General features: G+C 40.0%; 1 protein-coding gene across 4 annotated transcripts in view; it reads left to right on the top strand.

The window, feature by feature from the left end:
- The window catches only part of SAMD12 (sterile alpha motif domain containing 12), a 213500-nt gene that overhangs the window by 31770 nt on the left and 161969 nt on the right, over nt 1–19761 (top strand). For all 4 annotated transcript variants that reach the window (XR_011337202.1, XM_069854580.1, XM_069854578.1 and 1 more), the window contains exon 3: nt 12106–12235. Coding sequence is in view for 3 of the 4 variants with exons in the window: in XM_069854580.1 (XP_069710681.1) it covers nt 12106–12235 (130 nt within the window). In the remaining variant the exon portion in view is untranslated. The remainder of the gene's footprint in view (nt 1–12105; nt 12236–19761) is intronic.

Raw genomic sequence — 19761 nt, 5'->3', positions numbered from 1 at the left:
TCAACTCCACATTTCTAGTTGCTGCCTTCCCCAGGAAAACATTTCTAGGAGGTTTTGGGCTGCATTTACAAATGGTACCTGGAACTGAAGATGCAAATCTTCCACTGAAATGGAATTCCTCCCCTGCTTGGCATCCCTGTGGTGCTTGTCGAGATGGTCCTGGAAAAGTCCCATTTTCCCATGAATGGCCTGATCTAGGAGATATGTTCAGAGCACAGCAACAATATTAACTTTGACCTCTCCTTCTTGTATCTGTCTGTCAAGTCCCATCTATGAGGGCATTATACCTCCAAATCTTTGAGTTTGTGAGCAGAGACTGTGCTGCTGCCACATGTTTCTGTTTCCTGTGAAAATAAGAACAAGCTTCTGACCTTTCTTTTGCTTTTGAGTTTCTTTGCTGCGCTACAAGAAGAGGTGAGTGAGGAGAGATATCTTCTTTTGGCATGGGCTGGCCTTGATGTGACTATAGGACTTGTGTGCGCTGTGGCTTTTTCCAAATCTTGTTGGGTAACAATCTGCTTCCGAGCCAGGAGGGCCTGGCCTTCAGGAATCTCAACTTGAGGCTTTTTGCTTTCTCTAATAAAGGGGATAAAAGGGCATTGTAGTGCTTAAGCTCTTTTTATGAATATAAGACTTAGTGGGGATGATAAGAGAATTCCCTTACTAGGGGTAGAAGTCTAGTTTCTCAAAAGTAATTAGCAAGAATTTACATTGACGTCAGAAGTGTCCTGCTTGTTTTGAAAACTAAGTAGTGTATCTGCCTTTTAGATATTTATTTACGTTGAGAAATCCTTTATGACCTTCTGCATAGGCATTGCAACGCTATTGCATGAATCAGGTGGCTGGGCTAATCTGCCTCTTCTATCAACATTTGCCATTATTTCTCCTGCCTTTGCTGGAAGTGGAAGCAATGTCTTAGGAAGAAAGAGGTTGACCTGTCAGCTGAGGCTCAGAAACCTTGTCTTATTCGTACTCATGTACATGTCTGGGCTATAAAGTTGTTCTAAAAATGTATTTGGCTCAAGAGAACATAGTTAAGTCATCTGGCAAAGATATCTAGAAAACTTTGATTGCTGCTGGGGTATAAAATGCCTTGGCTGCTTCACTTGCCTTCTGCATATGAATGAGCCTGTCCATGAAGACTGAAAGTTGGCATGGAAAGGTTATACTACTTCTTACAGTACAGGCCTCTTAATTGGCACATCTGCCAGAAACAAAGGTGCCAAAAGTGCGATTCACTCGGAAGGAGTAAACCTTGTAAGAAAGCAACCTGTCATTATTTAATAGGGATTAAAATCCTCTCAGGATGTTAGATGTTCTCATTGTACAAATGTACTGCTGTTGAGCTAATGGTGGAATTAACCTCACTACCTGCTAACGCTGAAGCAACAATTCTTTTATAGCTCTTCTCATACAGGAATTTTTCACTGTCTGTGTCTTTAAAATCAAAAACTGGACTGCACGCTTCACCTTTGACATACAGAAGCTATTAAAAAAGTACACAGCTACATCTCAAACTCTAGGTTGTGGCCTGTCGAGTATCTTCTCAGCAGAACACTGTAATTAGAAATGGAAGGATCGAGGTGTGGTCTGTGCTGGACAGATTTATTATGTCAGGGTAACTTCACCGGTAAATCCTAAGAATTAAAAAATTCTGGCAGTATCATTAATGACAGCTCCCCCAGAGAAAGGTACAGGTTTCTGAGGTTAGGCTTAGCCTGTACTTGAAAGACCTGTTTATTAGCATATCCTGGACACTTAAAAACATAGGGAAGATTGTTTTTTAATTTAATTTTTAAGGAGAAGGACTTCTAGATTTTTAGATATACCTTTGTATTTTGCTACTGGTGTTACTTGAAATCTGTCTGTACAACCTCTGTTTTTTCCCAGTTAAACAAAGACCTACTTGTATTATAGTAGTATTCCTAGAAAAGAAAATCAATTTTAATAAGCCTTAGAAAATTCTACTATTATGCTCAATGTCAAACTTCTTAATTGACACATTTCTGTTCATATCCATGGTAGAATGGATAATGTGAATATGAAACGGGGACATTTAAAACAGCCTTGCTCCTCTCTAGGCCCCCCAGCCACAAGTCTCTCAGCCTTTCTTCACAGGAGACATGTTCCATCCCTCTGATCATTTTTGTGGCCCTCCTCTGGACCTGGAGAAAATATTTTTGAGAAATACTGAATCGTAGAATAGTTAGGGTTAGAAGGGACCTTAAAGATCATCTGGTTCCAAACCCCCTGCCCTGGGCAGGGACATCCCACTAGATCAGGCTGCCCAAGGCCTCATCCAGCCTGGCCTTGAACACCTCCAGGGATGGGGCATCCACAACTTCCCTGGGCAACCTGTGCCAGTGTCTCACCGCTCTCATGGTGAAGAAATTCTTCTTTCTGTCTAGCCTAAGTCTGCCCCTCTCCAGTTTATACCCATTCCCCCTCGTCCTATCACTACCAGCCTTTATGAATAGTCCCTCTCCAGCTTTCTCATAGGCCCCTTTCAGGAATGGAAGTTCACTACCGAACATCCTCAGAAGTGGAATTTCAGTTGCTCTGACAGTATTTCTGAGTTCAGGACAAACTGTTGGAAAAGAGGGAGCAACATTTCATCACTGTCTTAGTTACTGAGTATTCCCGTTTGCTTTCCTAAGTGTACCTGAATGGATTTGAGCTTACAGCTTTTTTTCACCAAGATGGTGCTCTCTCCTATGCCTACTACCAGTCTGAATTCTATTCTGGGATGAAGTCTCTTTGCAGTGGGTGTAGTACTTAGTCCTTAAGACAGGATAAGACATGAGCTAACCTGCAAGTTACATGTGCCATGTTACAGGTGAATGCCTCAAATTTTTATTCTTGCTCTAGTGGATGGTTAAGTGCAATGAAAAACATGCTTGTAGTGAAGTTTAGTTAATTATTTGTTGTAAGATGCTAATAACTCAGAGCTGTTTAATTGAAATTAATTATGTTTCTTCTTTGACTCAATAGTGGTAACAGGCAGGCTAGAGAAGTTCAAGGAGGAGCCTTTTATCTTCATAGCTGCCGAAGGTATGGTAGTAGGGCACCTGCTCTGTTAACAGAAATTGTCCCTCTCCAGATCTGTGCAGGATACAGAGAAGGTTTCTGTTTGTAGAAGCAGGAGGATTTGTCTTTCTTTGTGAAGACTGTAATCTGTGATATAAGACAGTGATGGTTATAGCCCAGACTTGGACAGGTTTGAATTGTCTTAGGTAGAGAAGGGGAATGAAAGCCACATCAATGAAGAAGTATCAAACAATTGAAGTAATCTTATGAAGTAGGGAACCTTCACCCTGACACAATAACTCTCCCTCTCTGCATTTTCTCTGTGAATACCCAAAAGCAAATATTTCATTTTTGGACTGGAAGAAATCTTAGGCACTGCATAAAATGGATCTTTAGTTTGGCAAGATTAAAAATGCAGTGTTTTTAGATGAAGTGAATTTTAAAGCAGTACACTTTTGATTTAGATTTGTCTGTTGAAACCTGAAATTGATTGTGCTGCTGGTCCTACTTGTGGTTGCCTTTTAAGCATTGTTGGCCTATCTGTCCTGGTTGCGTCTTTCAGGATTTCTGATAGCAATTAGAATGATGTCAGGAAAGCTTGGCAAAGCTGAGGAGTGCTCTGTCTTCTTCTTTCTCATCCTGACACTTCAGTTCTTCACAATTTGCCGATAGTGCCACTTTGTATCAACACTGGCATTTGCCAGTCATGATTCTTGCTTTCAGAGTGTGATATCTCATTGAAAGAGAGTACTCTCACGGGAAATGTGTCACTTTATTTATCCTTGCTTCTTGTTTTGATACTGTCTTCATCCTGCTCAGGATAATGCTCAGTGATTTTTTCTTTTTGGACAACTTTCTCCTTTCCTTTTGATGGTTATACTTGTGACAGCCTTAAGAGGGAATTAACTCCTCCTAACCACCTCTTACTTTCCAGACCAGTCTCATTATTTGTGATAACTGGCTTTCTTTTCCACACTTTGTAGTCTGTTTGTAGGACACCTAAGTTTGTGGCACTAGTACAGAAAGTAGTCGATTGAGTCAGTCCTGATGTTGCTTGAAAGCCAGGTAAAACCTCCCTCTTTTGAACAAGTAGTGGTGCTACGCTGATTTGGGACCCTGGGGTAGAAGTTTCTGCGTGTGCAGAGCTGGCTTTAAGCACTGCCAGAGCAGTCTCTTGGTAGGGACAGCAATTTACAGCAGTCTGCTGGAGGCAACAAAAAGAAGCCAGGGGCTGACTTGGCCATTGGGATTGTGAGAAGATGAAAAGACTCTGTAAAGGAGAGATGAGGGAGGCTATGAACCACTGCTGCAAATACAGGAGGAAGGCCCTTGTAGAACTGGCATTTGTTCCTCTCCTTTTTCTCCTAAAAGTGAGAGGACAGGAATAGCAAATCTACTTTACAGGGCCTTTTCCGCTTCTCCCACCTCTTCAGTGGCTGGATCTCTCACTGTAGGTACAGTTTCTCTGTCCTTAGACCTTCAGGTGTGTTTGAACTAGCTTGGTGTCACTGACGACCTGGTTCTCCTAGGGTCTCAGGTACCTTGTCTGGACTTCATTTGTGCTCCTGCGAGAGACAGTGAGCCGAGTTCCTTCTCTTAAAAAAACCCAACATATTCTGAGAATGTGGATTTTGGTGAACCAGAAGGCACTATAGCTCTACTCCAATCCTTCTGCTGGCCAGTGGTGGGAAATAACTCCCTCTTGCACATACTTGTAACTGATCTTGCCTTTTCTGGGATCCTGTATGTGGATCCTGATGTCAGGCAGCATAGTGTGGCCATGTGCCAGCACACAAGGCCAGAGAAGAAGGGACTACATGCAGGACGACATGGGAGTCGCAGGTGAACACTGATATGTCGGCTGGGTGCCGCTTCTGGTGGCCTGCTTTGAATATCAGGCTATGTTGATAGATGTGACAGACCTGGGAGCTGTAGAGCATCCAAGTCCTGCTCGTGGCATCACTGTATGACTGCCATGCTCAGGGCGCCATAATTAGGCCAACCAGTTGCATTTTGCATCTTTTTCGTGTGGAGAAAGTAAGTTTGGGTCTGCAAATGTGAGACACAAGCTTGCAACTCAAGGAATTCATGATGCCAGGGGACCCTGCTTCCAGCATATTTTGGGCATCTTGGTAGGTCTCCCATGTATCTATAGTTTTTATTCAAAGTGAACATTGTGTGCTGTCAGTCGCAGGTGTATGACTTGCACAATAGCTGCGGTAGTGTCTGTTTTAATCCTTCCTGGGCAGCATCACGGCTTTTATATCTTGGCTAAACCAAAATTGGTGCAAAGTTGGCCTTTAAAGTGTGCTTTAAAGTAAACTGCAATCATTTTTTAAAAAAAAATATTTTATTTGCCATACTGATGTTTTGTTTTTCACAGTGACTTAAGTAATAAATTAGTGTGACTGTTTGAATTTCTGGTCCAATTTTATCTTTTATCAGCACAAAAGGGAAGGTGTGTTATTTAAAAAAAAAAAGGAGAATGCTGTAAGACATTTCCTTTGGTTTGTTGTTTTCATCTCTTCTTAGTATTAAAATTCTAAATAACATGGATGGAAACCAAACGCAGTGGAGATTTCAGTGGCATTATGGGGTGCCTGCTTATTACTGTAATTTTCTTCAGTCTTCACTGGAAAAAAAATCTGTGAAGTATGACTGTCAGACTGTCTGAAAAAGGACACATTTTGGTTTAGAAATACACTTTCCCAATTCTTCAATATTTTAAGATGCCATATAAAAATGCATTCGCAAGCCTGGCTCATTTCTTCTGTTCTTTCCAGAGCTGAAACTGGCTTTTATGTTAGTCATTGATTCTGAATCCTATATAGGCAGTTTAATGTTGGAGAAGCAATTTGGAATATATGAAAAAGATTCTTATTTTCTTGCTTTTTGAAATATAACCCCAGCATCTTTAAAAAAAAATCCTGCTTTTGAAATTCTTACTGGGCATTGCTGCTCCTGCTGCTTCCTGTCATAAAGGATGAAGATGATGCTGTTAGTCTTGCTTCCACAGCAGCCTGAAAGATTTAACAGTAACTTAGAAAGCTTTTGGACCCGTATAGTTTAAGTTCTCTGTTATATTTTTCTGTATCAAATATACATTAATTAGGTTTTTTTCCTAATTTTGAAAAATATCACTGGTCCTTTATAGTTTGTTTGCAGAAGGCACTATGTTTTGATTTAACAAATAGCTCCTTCTCAACTTGATGCATGAAGTGATCCCATTTCTTTCCTCCCAGCTGCTCTTTCTGATTACAGACTCACCACTGGATTTCTGACACATTTTAATGTTTCCTGCCCCAGCTGACTCTGCGTTATTCTAGGGGTGACAGCCCCCCCTCTCTGTCCCTACTAAGTGGCAGTGAACTTATTCTTCCTTCCTTTGCTCTTCGCATACCTCCCCTCACAGCTATTATCCCCCTTATCCCTCAAGTTAGCTCACTGGGTTAACATAATTGTTTAACATTGGGCATTTCTACTCTATGTCTGTTCCATGTGGAAATTTCTTCATGCCTGAAACAGAGCTGGTAGAGCTCCACAGTTCTGGTCTAATATACGATGGTGCTTCTCCTTGCAGCCTTGCCTTGCTTGTATCCTTTGACCAACACAACTGTAACAAAATTAGTCCTGTTTTGTCTTTTTCTACTTAAACTGTATGCACCAGAGGAGAGTCTCTCATGATGTGTGTTGGAGCAGAATCTGTTTTAACGCTTTGAGCAGCGCCTCTTTTATCCATCTCTGTTTCATACAAGCATTTTTTATGCAGAAACTGACTTTATGCAGGATCTGACTTTGGATAAATTTGAATGTAAATTTGCTTACACGTCAAGATCAGTCTTTTGGCAAATTGGATGTACAAAGGGAATCAGGCAGCCTCCTTCCAGCAGCCTTAAAGCCCTGTTTGACCGAGGACCCTGATCTCCACAACTCCTGGATTTTGTGATCTGAGCAGATTTGTAAATGCTCAAAATGTTTGTGTTAGAGAAGCCTTTCTTTATTTTCTGAAGTAAAACACACAGAGACCAAAAAATTCTGGGGAATAGAATGACCTTCACAACTGGCAGGCTTTGTGAACTTTACTTGGAAGGCTGAAGAGAGAACCTGGGGGGCATTGCTGAGGAAGAGCAGGGCTTGGTGGCCAGTGCCATTCCAAACACTGACATACAGTCATTGGTAGTGCACAGGCTGCAAGTGTAATTTGTTTATCTATTTGTCCTTGAGTTGGTGATTTTAAGGGCTGTCTTCTCTGCACCAGGAAACAAAGAGAGCATGAAGTTGTCACATATTAATTATAATATTTTTTTCTTCTTTCTGGAAGTAATTTTTATGGTTTGAGAAGCACATAGCAAAAAGTGGGACCAGGCAATTTAGAATAAAGTGTTCAATACAAAATCCTGAAGATACAGGTTTTCCTGTAAATATACAAGAAAAAATCAGAATACTGAAGACTTTTATTCCCATTAGATCTATATCTGGCACATGAGTTCACATAGTGTTTGGCAGGATTAAAACTATTAAAATATTGCCAGAAAAGGGTGATCGTAGGATGAGTTTATGTCAGGAAAATGAAAGGGAAGGCCAGACCAAAGATTTTTTTTATATATACATTATTTTATTTTAATCAATTTGGGCCTTTTGTTTGACTGAGCTGATAAACAGAAATTGAGCAAAACATATTGTGTTTTCTACCTGTTTATGTAGTTTATATATAGATAGTGGAAGGTAACTATGTAGTGGTAGGTAACTATATTTCATTTGGTAGATATGTTTATGGTAAGGGTAATTTTTCTTGGTATGCTGGGATGTTTTTACTATTAAGATCTAGCTTTAGAGTAGGGAAAATACTAACAAATTAATTTTGTTGGGAGGGAAGCATATTTTTTAATAGCCCTTAATAGTCATTTGGTGTGTTGGGTTGTTCATGGAGCAGGTGATCTTGAGTGCTATCATGAAGCACATGCAAGAGAACCGGGTGATCAGGCCCAGTCAACATGGGTTCACAAAAGGCAGGTCTTGCCAGACTAACCTGATCGCCTTCTATGACAAAGTCACTCGGCTGCTGGATGAGGGAAAGGCTGTGGATGTGGTCTTCCTGGACTTCAGTAAAGCCTTTGACACAGTTTCTCACAGCATTCTGCTTGAGAAACTGTCAGCCTCTGGCCTGGACAGGCGCACACTCTCCTGGGTGGAAAACTGGTTGGATGGCCGGGCCCAGAGAGTGGTGGGAAATGGTGTGAAATCCAGCTGGAGGCCAGTGACAAGTGGGGTTCCCCAGGGCTCAGTGCTGGGTCCAGCCCTGTTCAGTGTCTTTATTAATGACCTGGATGAAGGCATCGAGTGCACCCTTAGCAAGTTTGCGGACGACACTAAGCTGGGTGGAAGTGTCGATCTGCTGGAGGGTAGGGAGGCTCTGCAAAGGGATCTGAACAGGCTGGACCGCTGGGCAGAGTCCAATGGCATGAGGTTTAACAAGGCCAAATGCCGGGTCCTGCACTTGGGGCACAACAACCCTGTGCAGTGCTACAGACTAGGAGAAGTCTGTCTAGAAAGCTGCCTGGAGGAGAGGGACCTGGGTGTGTTGGTTGACAACCGACTGAATATGAGCCAGCAGTGTGCCCAGGTGGCCAAGAAGGCCAATGGCATCTTGGCTTGTATCAGAAATGATGTGACCAGCAGGTCCAGGGGGGTTATCCTCCCTCTGTACTCGGCACTGGTGAGACCGCTCCTCGAATCCTGTGTTCAGTTCTGGGCCCCTCACCATAAGAAGGATGTTGAGGCTCTGGAACGAGTCCAGAGAAGAGCAACAAAGCTGGTGAAGGGGCTGGAGAACAGGCCTTATGAGGAACGGCTGAGAGAGCTGGGGTTGTTTAGCCTGGAGAAGAGGAGGCTGAGGGGAGACCTCATTGCTCTCTACAACTACCTGAAAGGAGGTTGTAGAGAGGAGGGTGCTGGCCTATTCTTCCAAGTGACAGGGGACAGGACAAGAGGGAATGGCCTCAAGCTCCACCAGGGGAGGTTTAGGCTAGACGTTAGGAAAAAATTTTTCACAGAAAGGGTCATTGGGCACTGGAACAGGCTGCCCAGGGAGGTGGTTGAGTCACCTTCCCTGGAGGTGTTTAAGGCACGGGTGGATGAGGTGCTGAGGGATATGGTTTAGTGTTTGATAGGAACGGTTGGACTCGATGATCCGGTGGGTCTCTTCCAACCTGGTTATTCTGTGATTCTGTGAAAATATTTGGGTATGATGTTCCAAAAATGAAAGTGACAACATAGTCGTTATAACAAGTGCTTCAAAGCCCCTGCGTTCCTCTAACTCATCAAGTCCTTCTGAATCAGAAAATGAAACATAACACTTGATAGTGTCATTGTAAAAATGTCCTCTTTGGACTGCAGTTACAAGTTTAAGTCAAACATGTTTCAACCATAATTCTGAACATTGCACAGTAAAAAATCAGCATGTATGTTTGCTGTGTGTTTGATCTGTGTGTTTGACTACGTTTGAAACTGTCCTTCAGTTCTACAAGCACCGAGGGGACTGTTAAATTTGTACTGTAATTGCTGATAAACTTGTTCTTCAGATATTTAACATGATGGTGCTCAAGACTTTTAAGACGAGAATAGTTGCATAACTGAAAAGAGCAACCTCTTAGTTAAAACACTGGCAGCACTTGTGTACTTTGAGCTGGGGATAAATCATTTGTAAATCTATAGCTAGCTATATATTATTTGTAATTTAAGTAATTTTATGATGTACAAGAAAAGCTATTAACAATTTATTTTTCAAGGGCTGACAGACTTTAGTCTTCAAAAATTCCAGTGCTTAAGAAATATCTTTAAATTTAAGCAGTAACTCTCATAGTTACACATTGAAGTTTTAACTCTGTTGTTTAGGGGTTTCTATGGAATCAGAGAGGCTGCTTGTGTTATGGCTATTTTTACCTGTTTTCTTTGATGTATTTGTGAAGGACACGCATTTATATATGTGTGTAATAAAAATAAGCTAACTGGTACCATGACACTGGGTTCTTCATTTAAATTCAGTTTCTTCTTTGACTCAAATAGCAGTAACAAGTGGGCTGAAGAAGTTCAAAGAGGAGCCTTTGATCTTCCTAGTTGCATGAGGAATGGTTACGGGGCACTTGCTCTCCCTTAAGAGGTTGCCCCTTCTCCAGACCCGTGCAGTGTCCAGGGCAGGTTTCTATATGTGCAGAAGACTGATGTGCGTCTCAGAAAGGCTGGTGGTGGAGCAAGCGCTGCCCTGGTTGTAGTACACCATCAGCAACCTCTAGAATTTCCTTTTTTTTTTGTGGATGCTAGATTTGTCAGTCAGGCTTCTGCCTACTGCAGCTTGGTGGGTGGCAGCAAAAGATGAGAAACAATTATGTTCTGTGTATTATAGTGATACCTCTAAATGTGGATGGTGCCTATTTGTATGTTTGAAACAGGATTTATGTTTCTGGTGAGTGTATTTTTGTTCAAAACAAAAAAGGCCGAGCTAAGGGATGTGCATGATATTGTATATTGAACTATGATTTTCCTGCTGTTGATTTATCTTTTACTCAGGCGATGAAAAAGAGATAGGGAAAATTGGACATGAGAAATTCAAGACATGTTTGCCCACTGGAATTTTAGCTCTGCCAAATTCCCTGGCCCTGACTTTGCATCATGTACTTTACAGACTTAATAGGACATGCAAAGCACTGACATAAGACTGCTTTGGTCCTTTGGGCTTCTAGTAATGAAAAATTTCCAAACAACTTTGAAAAGGTCTGCCTGACAAAGTACATCTGCGTAAATGCTGGCGTAAACCCTGGCTGGCAATATCAAGGGAATCTGCCATGAATCCTAATGGAGAAGAATGGTTGAGATGACATTCCCCTTCACCTCAGATTTGTGCAGAAGAACTTTTCTTGAACTTTCAGCACCACCACAGAGCTGAAGGATGGGTGTTCTGCAAGCAGGGCGTGGGAACAAAGATATTTTGATTTTATTCCATAGACTCAGTTCTTTGACAAAATCAAGAAGTAAATGGATACATTGATGTTCACACCCATTTACATCAGTAATGTCCAATGTTAAACATTTCTTCTTGTACTAACCGCCCATCTAATTCAGATTTTTTTTAGTCTCTTGCGCTGCCTGTGTTGCAAAAGAAAAAGATGAAATCACTTTGGATATATTTGCTTTTTTTTTGTTTTGCCTGCCTTGACAAGCGGCTTTAAATCCCTGCAGTTCAGGTCATCTAAAACTCAGCATTTTTACATGTTTAAAAAAAAAGTATGTGCAAATGTGAATTGTTTGATTAAATGAAATGTGACCTTATACATATGATAATGCAATTAATTTATGAATGTTTTATGTATAAACTGTTCATTTATTTGTTTAATCTAGTATAAAACTGAATTTTCAAGAGAGTATGGAACAGAGGTGTTGTGTCTCTTTTTAGATTTTTTTCTTTTATTCATAAAGAAGCCAATGTTTTACACAGGAATTCCAGAAATGGAGATTGTAGAAGGCTTAAAGGTAAAAAGCTAAGCATAAAAACTACAAATGCTTGTAAACATCACTCAGGCTAGGAATGTTTCAGCTAAAATGCCGTGTGATCCAGTATCAGCAGCTGTACCTCCACTGGTGTGTGGTTCCCTTTTCCCAGGCAGAGCTGGTCTTTAGGCTTGTTTGCAGTAAAGGACTTCATTGCAAGATCATTTCTAATTATGATTGAGAAGTGTGCCTGGCCTGTGGATACTCCTAGTGTTCCATGGTTATATTCCTACTGGGACACAAATGCACATCCCTCTTGTGAACCTGAAGGCTTCAAAGGCAAGGAACGTGTAGGCAATGCAAAATAATGTTAAAGAATCTCTAACAGTGTGTGATTCTTGTGTGTGTGATGTATTTGAATAGCTGGCTCTTGTGTAACATGCTGGTGATCATTGGATGTCTGCCAATCAGAGCAGTTCCTGCTCCTGTCTTGCATTTAATATCTCAGTATCATATATGGAGGTCACAGATGAATATTTCTGAAACTTGTGTGTGGACTAAACATAATTTCTGTTTTTCATTCTATATTTCTAGTCTGGAACTGTGAAGCTGACCAAGCCTGTGGCATTATGGACCCAGCAGGATGTCTGCAAATGGCTGAAGAAACATTGCCCTAATCAGTATCAAATCTACAGTGAGTCATTCAAACAGCATGACATAACTGGTAAAGTATGCACTATCAGAAATATTTTACTTACTTAAAATGTAGCAAATTGTTCTACTTTGTTGTTAATAGATTGTGACTGTGCACTGAGGGCTTTTTGTTGATTGTATGACTAGAGAATTGCAAGGTTTAGAGCACGGGAAATATACTGGCTTTCACAGAACGTGGTAAGTGGCTTCCTTGTCTCTCTGAAAGATAATTTTCAGATTATTCAGGGTTAATATAATGAGGAAAGAACTCGGTCTGCATATGGGTAAGGGCCACAGTCTCTTAATTCCAAATAAATACCCTCCACCCACCAAATTAAGAAATGTCCTGTGAGGAAAAATGTAAATGAGTTATTTTTCATTGAGGTTTTTTTGAGTTAATATTCTTTTTTTTTTTTTAATGAAGCTTAGAGCCCTTAACGTGCAGGAGGGGAAGCAAGCCCAGCTGAGCCTCTCCCTAGGGCAGAAGCAGGATCAATACAGCAAGTTCATTTCTGACAGATGTTTGTCTAACTTTGTTCTGGAAAATTTGCAATGGAGAGGATTTTTAAATCTCTTTATTCCAGTATTTTATGGTCCTTAAAGTTGTTATTTTCCTAGTATTAATCTAAGCTATTATTTCCTGCCAATGAAACTGATTTCTGTCCCAAGCATAGCTCAAGTACAAACAATCATTCTTTCTCAGAGTCTTTCCTTGATTAGACAGAGGCCTTTCAACTTGCATATACTTTCCTTGCCTAGTCCACAAAATATTTGTGTGTTGCATTATAGTTTGTCCCTCAAATACCAGCAGGACCTCCAAACCTTCCACAATTGGTGTCTTGTCTTAGAAGAATATATTAACAAGCATCATTGTATTTTATTTTCCTATTTAGTTTAGAAGATGATATTGATTTTGTTGATCTACTCAGTTTGCTGTAGTGGTATTTTAGGTGACCGCTTTAAACTGACATCAGTTTGGCTGACTAACTGTAACTGTTATTATAAATACAGCTGTAATTTAGGAGTTGAACAACATATTTGCTCATATCCTAGGCAGTAATTAATCTATATAAAGTTTAATGTGGAACACTATTTTTTTTTCCCTGAAGTGGTAGTATACAAAACTGAGAATTGGCATTCAGCCATTTAATATCTAGCAGAGATTTGAGTCCACACGCCAATCTCAGCCTTCACAATAGTGTATTGTTAACTTATGCATGTTTCAATTGATGTCCGTTTGTATACGTGTACTTGTGGTGTTTCAAATTTTCCATTGATTCCTGTTCCTATTCTTTCCTTTCTGATAATATATGAATGATTGCAAACATGGCAAACTAAACTATGAATATTTGTTTACTCTGTAGCCAGGAATACGCATAACACTTATTTGTGAGAGTTAGTTTGTACTGATTTGGTAAGCATTGAATTTTAGTACATAACTATTGTGCCCATTTCCTCTAAGTCATCTTCCACTGAATGCAGCCCATAGGAATTTTGTCTGTGTCTCCACCCATGTGTACAGAGCTCACTGTATCCAGAGCACTACAAGAAAAAACTGAAGCTATTTTTTTTTCTAGTACTCTTTTACTACCATATTATCTCTTTTTAGAATTAAGACACTGTGTGAAGTTGAAAGGAAGGAAAAGGTTGTTTTCATTTCGACATAAATATAGATGGAAGCCTTGTAGTTTCATTGCAGATGTACAAAACTTCAAACTTTATAGACTGCTATGAAAAAGATGAATCAAGATCAATCTTTCCTACTTTACACAAAAGAGGTAAAAGGAAAATATTAGTATGAGTGTTAGAAAGTAAGTCTGCAGGAAAGAAAATAACTTCAATTCAGTAACTATCAAAGAAAAGAAGAAACACGATCAATGTTTGTACAGATTTTATAAAAGTATATTGTGATAATATTATGAGTAAAATCAATAACTTGGGAGGATATTTCCAGTATGTTGGTCCCTATGACTCCGAGTATTTGAGATCTAATAAGGGTATAGAACAGTGGATTTGTGGCTCAGAAAAGTAGAGCATGAAAGAAGCATGGAAACTAATATGAAGATTAAGCCAAGGTAGTGTAACTGTTTCCAGCTATGGCTATGGAAAAGTGATGTGATTGATGAGAATTTCTCAGGAATTAAAGTGACTTTACAGGCTGCTTTGATATGGAAAAATATGATGGAAAAAAAACTTGAGGAAAGTGACATGAAAAAGATATCTGAACTTTATTTGAAGATAAAATCTTAAGGCATGGTCATAAGCCAGGAAAATAGTCTTGGGTAAACATATGTAGCAGTTGTTAACCATAGGTGTTAAAAAGTGTTACATTTTACTGTTAGTTGCTGAATACAGTTTATTGAGTTGGGGGCAAAAATGCAATATGTCCTTTTCTTTGTGGAGATTTTATTTTCAACACTCCTGACAAAAAGCAGCTGCAGATGTATAAGAAAAAAAATGCTTAATCTGGTGATTTACCTAGTAAGAAAAAAGATCTTCACATAAACAGTGATCTTGAAGATGTCATGGGACAGTGTACTGTCATCAGATTAGCAGATGACCCAAAACTAGGGGTAATAATCTATAAACTCAAGAGCAGGGCTGCCATTCATAGTAATCTAGGCACAGGGACCAGACACAGGCTGGAGGAATGTATCCACAGGAACCTTACAAAATTCAGCAAGGACAAATGCAAAGTTCTGCAGCTGGGAAAGTTAAGCCCCATGCAGCCTGAAGCTTTGGTGAAGAGGACTTGGTGGTGAAGAGCTCTTGATGGTCAGGAAAATTAAATAAACCAATGTGGTGCCATGGCAGCAAAGAATGCTAACAGAACCATGGGCAGTATTAACAGGAGCACAGTGAACTGACCAAGGATAGTCATTATTCCCCTTACTCTGTACTTTCTAGACTCTAGTTCTTGGATCTCCAGTGCTGGAACTTGCACTCCGGGGCCACCAAGATGCTTGGGGCTTGTCCTGTGAGCAGGGGACTGAGGGAGCTGGGCTTGTTCAGCATTTTATACACAAAATCTTTGAGTTCAGGGAGCGGAGCATTTGGTTAAGCTGACTTATTCATCAACAGTTCAGAGGTCATTTTCCTGGTGTTAGACCCACTGCCAGGCCAAAAGAATTTGAAAGTCTAGCCTGAGCAAGATCTGAAGGCACCTGATAGGAATTAGCAGTGGTAGCAAAAATAAGACAATGAAAAGGGGGAACAAAGATTTTAGTGACGTGTGGAACCAAGAAAGCAATGTAACAGTAGGACTATGTCACTGAAGGCTCTACAACTGCTGTTGGCTTTTACACCAGTGTAAGGGGACATAAAAAGTTGCTCTGACTGGCCAGCTTTTTACACTTATTTTATACCAGTATAATCCAGGGGGCAAGCATGATAAATGGCCTTGCTTTCAGTGTGGATTTGTAGCTCTGGGTTTGCCATACTTTTAAATGACAAGGGAGTTCTTGAGCGATGAGTTGTTCTTTGACAGCCTTGTCCAGTACCATCAAAACAAGTAAAGATTTTTGCAATATCTCATCATTAACAAGAGAAAAATTAACATCAGCAAGACTGGTCATAGAATGACTAAGGAATAACGGTTTCAGGCAAAATGGTCCATTGACTAATAAAGATGATGTCTAAGTAACTGCTTATTGACGAGTGAATTGTTGAAATAAAGGAATGCACGAAAGAAACCCTGCTTCACCTCCTGTTTTTATGCCATGTTCCCCAGTGTGCTAATGCTGTCTTCATGGCATGAGGTTTTAATGCTATGATCATTAACCAAGCCTCATTCTGTCAAAGTAATACCCAAGAGAAGCACCTTGGTCCAAATGAAGGAATTTGTTAGGAGGTACTTAAAAGGACTCAAGCCTTTTTAAATTAAACTTTTAAGGAGGAAAGGAACAGGACTCAAGAAAACCTCTTTTTAGTTTTAGAAGGGACCAGAACTTGTGAATATTCATTAAATACCAAATGGCAGCTTGGAAAATGAAATATGAACTGCTACTGAAAGCCTGCTGCAAATAGCCTTTAAATCTGACTAATTCTATAACCTCTAAAGATGCTTGCATTAAATCAGCTATATTGACATATATTTTTATGCAATTCCTATAAAATCTTGCTTTTAAAATCTGAATTGATTTCTCTTTTTCACTTCAATAATATCTCTGCAACTCTGAGGTGTTTATTGTATCAGCTGTAATGCTTAAGTTATTTAGCATGTTGGTGAAGGGATGGTTTGTCATTTAAGATACTACAGTGGAATTTGGAGAAATCTTGTCTCTGTTTCAGGTTACTCTGGTGTTCTTAGGGAGACTACTGAATCCTCAGGGTCTAGGCATACAGAGAAAAAGCTTCTTTTTCTTATCAAATTGTTGCCAGATATCTTTCCAATTTCTAGAACACATATAGTTTAATTGTGCCCTTTGTTTCATGAAACTCAGCTGAGTTTTGTGCCGCAGCCAATGCGGTGACTTGAGGATGAAAGGTGAGCAGTGGAGCACCGGAGGTGTGGATTTCATTCCTACCTCTGGGGCAGGAGGGTTGACCAAAACCAGGCAGTTCTAGTCACCATGTTGTGACCTCCTGATCATATTCACCCTCCCTGTATATGTTTTGATGTCTGTACAACAGAGAAAAAGATACCAGTGTTGTTAAATGTGTTCCGATATGTGTATAAAAGATGTTTGAGCCAGCTGAGTCTTCCTGTTAACAGGTCCATTTCTTCTGCTCACAGTCTGATCCCTCCCTTAGCAAGTGTTTCCAACTTTATTATCCTTCATCCTTCTTTTATCGATGACTATCACATTGACCCAAAATATCTCTTGTGCCAGTGACACTGCACACCTAGTGTGAGGCCTGATGCAAGAAGCAAATGGGGCTCTTCTGTAAGGTGATCTCAAGAGATGTTCACCTCAGTGCTGTCCTGACTGCCTTACCTGACACGTGGTCCTCCAAAGACTGCTCACAGATTCTGCTGTAGTTACAGTGCAGAAGACAACACAAACCCGCACCTTTTCTTAGCTTATTTTATTAGATATTGTTGTATTGTTCTTTGTAAACTGGTCACAACATACCCTCTAGGTTGTTATTGGTCAAGGACTGTGTGATCAGGTGTAAGACTGGTAGCAAGTAAAGAAGATCCTGAGTCAGAGCTAAGTTATGTAAGAAGTACTTCCGCCTCTTTTAAAGTATTATTAAAGTTTCGCTTACTGCATTTTTGTGTTTTGTTCCAAACCTGTAGCAAGTTTTGAGCATTCCATGGCACTGATGATAGGGCCAATATCTCAGAAAGAGTCTAGTTTATTCACAGAAGAAGAAAAGAGGTTTTTAGTAGAAACAAAAAGAATCTTCATTGTGTCCAAATGGAGGGTGTTTCCAATAAAATATTAGTTATCTTTTTTTGTTTTGCATGTGACAGTGCTCTTCAGCACAACAGATCTCCTCTTCCAAGCAGGGTTCATCTGGTAATGGTGTTACAGAAGCAACCTCCATGTCCAGCCACCTCTGTAAAGCCCTTCCCTTCCCTGTGGTGTAAAGTTTAAGACAGGCTTGCCCACGATCCTTATTTATGCCGCTTTTCCCTGCTCTTTCTGTGAGGTCTTAACAGCGATGTTGGTCAGTGGGCTGTCAGATCAATCCTGTCTACATTCATCTGTGTTTTAAAACATAAAATAAAATCACTGCTTCACCCTGGAGAAAGCTTTTATTCTGCTGCCTGGGTAAGGTCAAAGTTATTTGCAGCATTCTTTGTGCAGTTGTGATGCTCGTGTTGGAAAATGTGAGGGACTAAAGAGTTTTCCCTGTTTCATACTTGGCTGCTCTCAAATTTTTAACATGTGGAACACATCAAAGAGTGACAGGCATTGGGATAAGGCTCCTGTTTGCATAATATGTGGCAACTGTTCTTTTGGCACGGCAAGTAATATCAGAAATATATTAATGTAACCCTGTGTTTATATAGCATAAAACTGAAAGAAGTTGAATGGGCCAAACAGTTGGAATGTGGAAATCTTTTTTCATTATTTGACCTCATACTGATAAAGAAAATTTGCATGAAAGTAATCTTTTCTCAGCAATGGTTTCTGAATCTGTTTTGTCAGTCAGATGATAGCTCATGTGAAATATAGCGGCCTCCTACAACAGGGGGCAAAACTGCAATGGCTCATGAGAGATCTGGTATGACCAGGAAGGCTCATCTGTAGTTCATTAGGGGACAATGAGGCGCTGGAACACTTCATCAGAGTTGTAACTTATGTATTAACATAGTTGATTATTTTCTGATAAATTGACTTTTTTTTTTTGGTGAAAAATGAATGGAGTATCATAGCAGAAAGCTATCTTTTTATGAGTGTTTTTTTTTAAACCTGGATGGGGAGAACGTTTTTTAAACAGCTGCCATGACAAAGTTTTCATTGCCAAACCAACTTTTCTGCTTGTGCATAGGAGAGCTCAGCCCTCCATGCGTAAGGAGAAATCGAGTCAATTAGTCATGAAGTGGAGCTATTTTCTCTTTTGTGCGCAAACCAGCAGGGAGTGTCTAATGCCATTATTTGTTACATAAAATCCTTTGTGGAAGGAGTGATATTATCATTTGTTCTGTTTAATAGGAAAGGGAACTTGCTGAAGGGCAATTGAGGCATTTTTGGCTTTGCTTGCCAATGACGTATTAGTGTTATTGCTTCTATATCTACTATGTTCAGAATGAACAGTTTCCATGCTCTTGCGCTGTTATCAACTGAGACTGCTTGTGCAAGTAGCTGACGAATGTTTTACACCATTTCCTGTCTTACTGGATATTTCTTGGGTCTGGTTGCTTTCCCTTGGTATGCTCTCTCCACTCGTAACTACCTGGGAAGATCTCTCATGGTTTCAATAAACTATTACTCTGTAGCACACTTGGAAGTGAATTGCAGTCTAGCTGCCTCTTTTTCTTTACTCAGCAAGAGCCATGGTAGCCAGATTTGCTGTAGCTTTTACCCCTGTCTGATATATCCAAATCATCCTTGAACTGAAAAGTATAATTCCTGTCCTTTAACTTCAGATTTGGAATTCCCTCTCAACTTAGCATAGAGAAGTTCTTCTGTACCCTTAGAATGTGAGTATTTAGGTGCCAAGAGAAAAAGGAATATCGCTCTTCATTTGAAGCAGTGTTTACTTGCTCCTCACTGCTTACTTCTCAAGTGCTGTCAGATGTTGGGGAATTAATGTTTCATAATTACATGCATTGATAATTGGATTATTCCTTCCCTCAAACATAAGCGTTCTTTTTCCATTTTTAATTTAATCTTGTTCTGTTTATTTTAGTCAACTTTTACTAAACAGAGATTGTATCATCTTGTACCCTTCTCCTTGAAAAGATCTTTGTTGTACAGTCTTTGTAAACCTGATCCACTGTATTCTCTACAAAACACTGATTCACATCAGTATCGTGCAAAACTCAGTCCCAGAACCTCTCACCATGGCAGCCAGTTTCAAAATAAATTTCTGTTTCTTACTCAGAAGGAAGCTAAAAAAGAAGTGAATTAGGGCAAGAGATGGAAAACTGTATCAAATGTC

The sequence above is a fragment of the Phaenicophaeus curvirostris genome, chromosome 3 (genome assembly GCF_032191515.1).
Source record: "Phaenicophaeus curvirostris isolate KB17595 chromosome 3, BPBGC_Pcur_1.0, whole genome shotgun sequence".
NCBI classification, from domain to species: Eukaryota; Metazoa; Chordata; class Aves; order Cuculiformes; family Cuculidae; genus Phaenicophaeus; species Phaenicophaeus curvirostris.
Note: the sequence above shows the minus strand (reverse complement) of the source record. Positions and strands in the feature narration are given on the sequence as shown.